The following is a 2,933-nucleotide window of genomic DNA, read 5'->3' as shown; positions in this document are numbered from 1 at the left end:
TTTGACTTGCGCCACTTGAGAACTTACGCCCAAATTATTTTCTGTCTTGGAACAGGTCCACGCAGAGTCAGGTTGGTGGGAGGAGCCAGTCGCTGCGCTGGTGAACTGGAGATGAACCACCAGAGAGAGTGGAGACCAGTGACTGTCGGGGTTGGATGGAACCAGATATCAGTGGATAAAGTTTGCACACATCTGGATTGTGGATCTGCTGTTTCAACAAAAGTTACAGATAATTCTCCATACAGACGTGTGTGGTGGATCGATAACGACTGTGTCCAGTCCGAATCTGAACTCAGGGAATGTGTGAAGCTGACTGATCTTTATAAAACCAAGAAAGGCCATGAAGTGATCTGCTCAGGTAACCTGCTGTCGTCAGGCGACCTCCTCAGAGGAGGTTATGTTCTCGCTCCCGTCCATTCGTATGTTTGTTGGTTTGTTTATTCGTCGGCAGGATTACGCAAAAACTATGGTGTGACGTGGGCCAAGAAAGAACCAATGACATGTTGGCGTGGATCCGGACAAAGGGTCTGATTGGCTCAGTGATGTGAACGTCTGAGAGTCATTCATTCATCACCACAGTATATCTGGCCTCATCCGGCCCTTGTTCTCGTAGCTTTGCTGTACAGAAGTGAGAGCTGTGCGCCGGTCGTCACGCTTCATCTCTCTGTGTTTACAGGTTTGCTGGTTCAGCCAAACGTCTCCGTCTCGCCCATTGTTGGGGTCTCCGGGGCCGAGCAGCAGGGGTATCATGTGCTCCTGGGCTCCAGCTTCACCGTCACGTGTTCTACTGAACCACAGTACCAAGGAGGCTCCTTCCACCTTCTCTTCACCACCTCCGACACGGCACACAACTACACCCTGCCGGCTGTCAATCACTCCGCCCACTTCCTGTTCCCTGCTGCGAGCAGCGCCCACCGAGGGGACTACACATGTGTTTACCACGCCTACGTTTTCTCCTATAACTTCTCTTCCGAGAGCCGGCCTCTCCATGTCATTGTCTCAGGTATCTTCCTGGAGAATCTGTGTCAAACATGATCAAGAGATTTCAAAACGAAAGGACACTTACGAGTCTTTCCTGAGCTTTCAACCACGTCTCACAGTCGACATGAGCAGGCTCGTGGTTTCTGAAACGACACCACATAACATTAATATAACATTAAAATACTTCAGTTATTCTTCTTCGTCCATCAGAACAGAGTTTCCAGTTCCACCACACTACTTTGTGTAGTATTCAGCACAAAAGTACATATAATGAATCTCTAGATTAAAATAAATAAGCCTGCAAACTACTTTTATACTTTCATTGAACTAAAGTAAAGAAAAGGAAAAAGAATCCTGAAGTAGAATGTCACTCAGAAGAGCTCATCGCTCCGCCAAGGCCCAACAGTTCCCTCATGAAACACATTTAAATCAACAGGATCTGGATTTTAATGTGGATCTGAACCAAATCTCACACACTCATAGAATCAGTCTCTGAATATTCCTGATTTTTGGGGGCAATCTGTGAAAATGTAAAAAAACAAACAAAACATTTCTATCTTGCAATGTTTGAGAAAGAAATTTGAAAAATCCTGGCTCCGCCCCTTTGTCCAGATCCCCTGTAAAGTTTTATGGATTCTTTCTTGGTCCATGTTCCATCCTTCCAAATTCACTGGGGGTGAAAACATAACCTCCTTGGCCGAGGTTAAAAAGAAAATGTCCTCAGATAATCTACCAACCTGCTCGTCCACAAAGTCAGTTTCCGTGTTTATTCGTGTCATACGCACGGAATAGTTCACGTTGCGTTTGGTGTGAACGCAGCGCGACTCTCTTCAAACACTTCTCTCCATTAACCAGGTAACAGTGTTGATAATCTGGTCTGTTTTTATGTCCAATGAAAAACATTATAACTGTTGAGGCAGTTAATACTAATAATAAATAAGATGATGTCATAGGAACAGATGTGATGATTTCAAATCTCTTCCAGCTTCTGTGACTGATCTGATCATCAGATGTGTCGTGGTGCTGCTGCTTCTGACGGTGTCGACCCTCATCCTCTACTTCCACTTCAAGGTGACGGACACACACCCAGCGTCCATCCTTCATCAGAGGAGAGATGTTGAATTGGCGCTAACAGGAAGTGTCTGCTGTCGTGTGTTTCCAGGCCGAAGGACGCCGGAGGAGACAGAGGCCTGAGACTCGTCAGCGCCCCCGCAGGTCAACAGCTGCATCACGCGTCAACGTAGAGTAAAAGGATCACAGCCGCAATGGAAGAAGCTTCAGATGGATTTCATCCAGATATTGAATATGTGTCAATGTACAGTATCTGAGATCTAAGACAAAGTGATATGTTGACTTTGAAAGGCGACACAGGATACAAACACAACAACTGTTATTAGGACACATTCATCATTCATTGTTGCTGTTGGTCTTTTATGGGATTTGTTCAATGATATAAATAGAGAAAATCAGCAGACTGATCCTTTAATATTCATATCAGTGGTTATGGAAGTGGAGTATGAGGCAAAGTTGAAACATTTATTGAATATTTAAATTTTTAAATGTCAACTGTAAAAAAACCCAGCTTATTTACGTTTGATATTCATCTTTACTTTTCATATTTACTTTTTATTCTTTTTATACTATTTTATTTTATAAACTCGCTTAGTTTTTCAAAAACGCTGTTGAATGAAGTTTTATTGTTGTTTGTCCCCATAAGGAAGACAAGTCCTGTGAGTGTGTAAACACATGTTGGTCCCCACAACATGAGTAATACCAACACACACACACACACACATGATACAAACAATAACTTTTATTAAGACACATTCATTGTTGGGAGCAAAAGACAAAACAGTTTATTGTCAGTTGTTGTTAAAATACAAAAGTAACTTTTATTTACTAATTTATTGAAACATTTTTGTTTGATATTCATCTTTACTTTTTATACTCAC

At 42.7% G+C, this 2,933-nt stretch overlaps 1 protein-coding gene across 2 annotated transcripts in view; it reads left to right on the top strand.

The window, feature by feature from the left end:
- LOC118298876 (scavenger receptor cysteine-rich type 1 protein M160-like) overlaps nucleotides 1–2,933 on the top strand; it is a 3,719-nt gene extending 786 nt beyond the window's left edge. Inside the window, exons 2-5 of one of the 2 annotated variants that reach the window (XM_047335512.1) lie at nucleotides 56–358; nucleotides 677–1,003; nucleotides 1,967–2,052; nucleotides 2,144–2,933. In XM_047335512.1, coding sequence (XP_047191468.1) covers nucleotides 112–358; nucleotides 677–1,003; nucleotides 1,967–2,052; nucleotides 2,144–2,230 — 747 coding nt within the window. In that variant the 5' untranslated portion in view covers nucleotides 56–111 and the 3' untranslated portion in view covers nucleotides 2,231–2,933. Of the gene's footprint in view, nucleotides 359–676; nucleotides 1,004–1,966; nucleotides 2,053–2,143 lie in introns of both variants that reach the window. The other variant, XM_047335511.1, reaches the window with a different exon arrangement.

Source organism: Scophthalmus maximus, chromosome 11 (assembly GCF_022379125.1).
Source record: "Scophthalmus maximus strain ysfricsl-2021 chromosome 11, ASM2237912v1, whole genome shotgun sequence".
Taxonomy (NCBI): domain Eukaryota; kingdom Metazoa; phylum Chordata; class Actinopteri; order Pleuronectiformes; family Scophthalmidae; genus Scophthalmus; species Scophthalmus maximus.
Note: the sequence above shows the minus strand (reverse complement) of the source record. Positions and strands in the feature narration are given on the sequence as shown.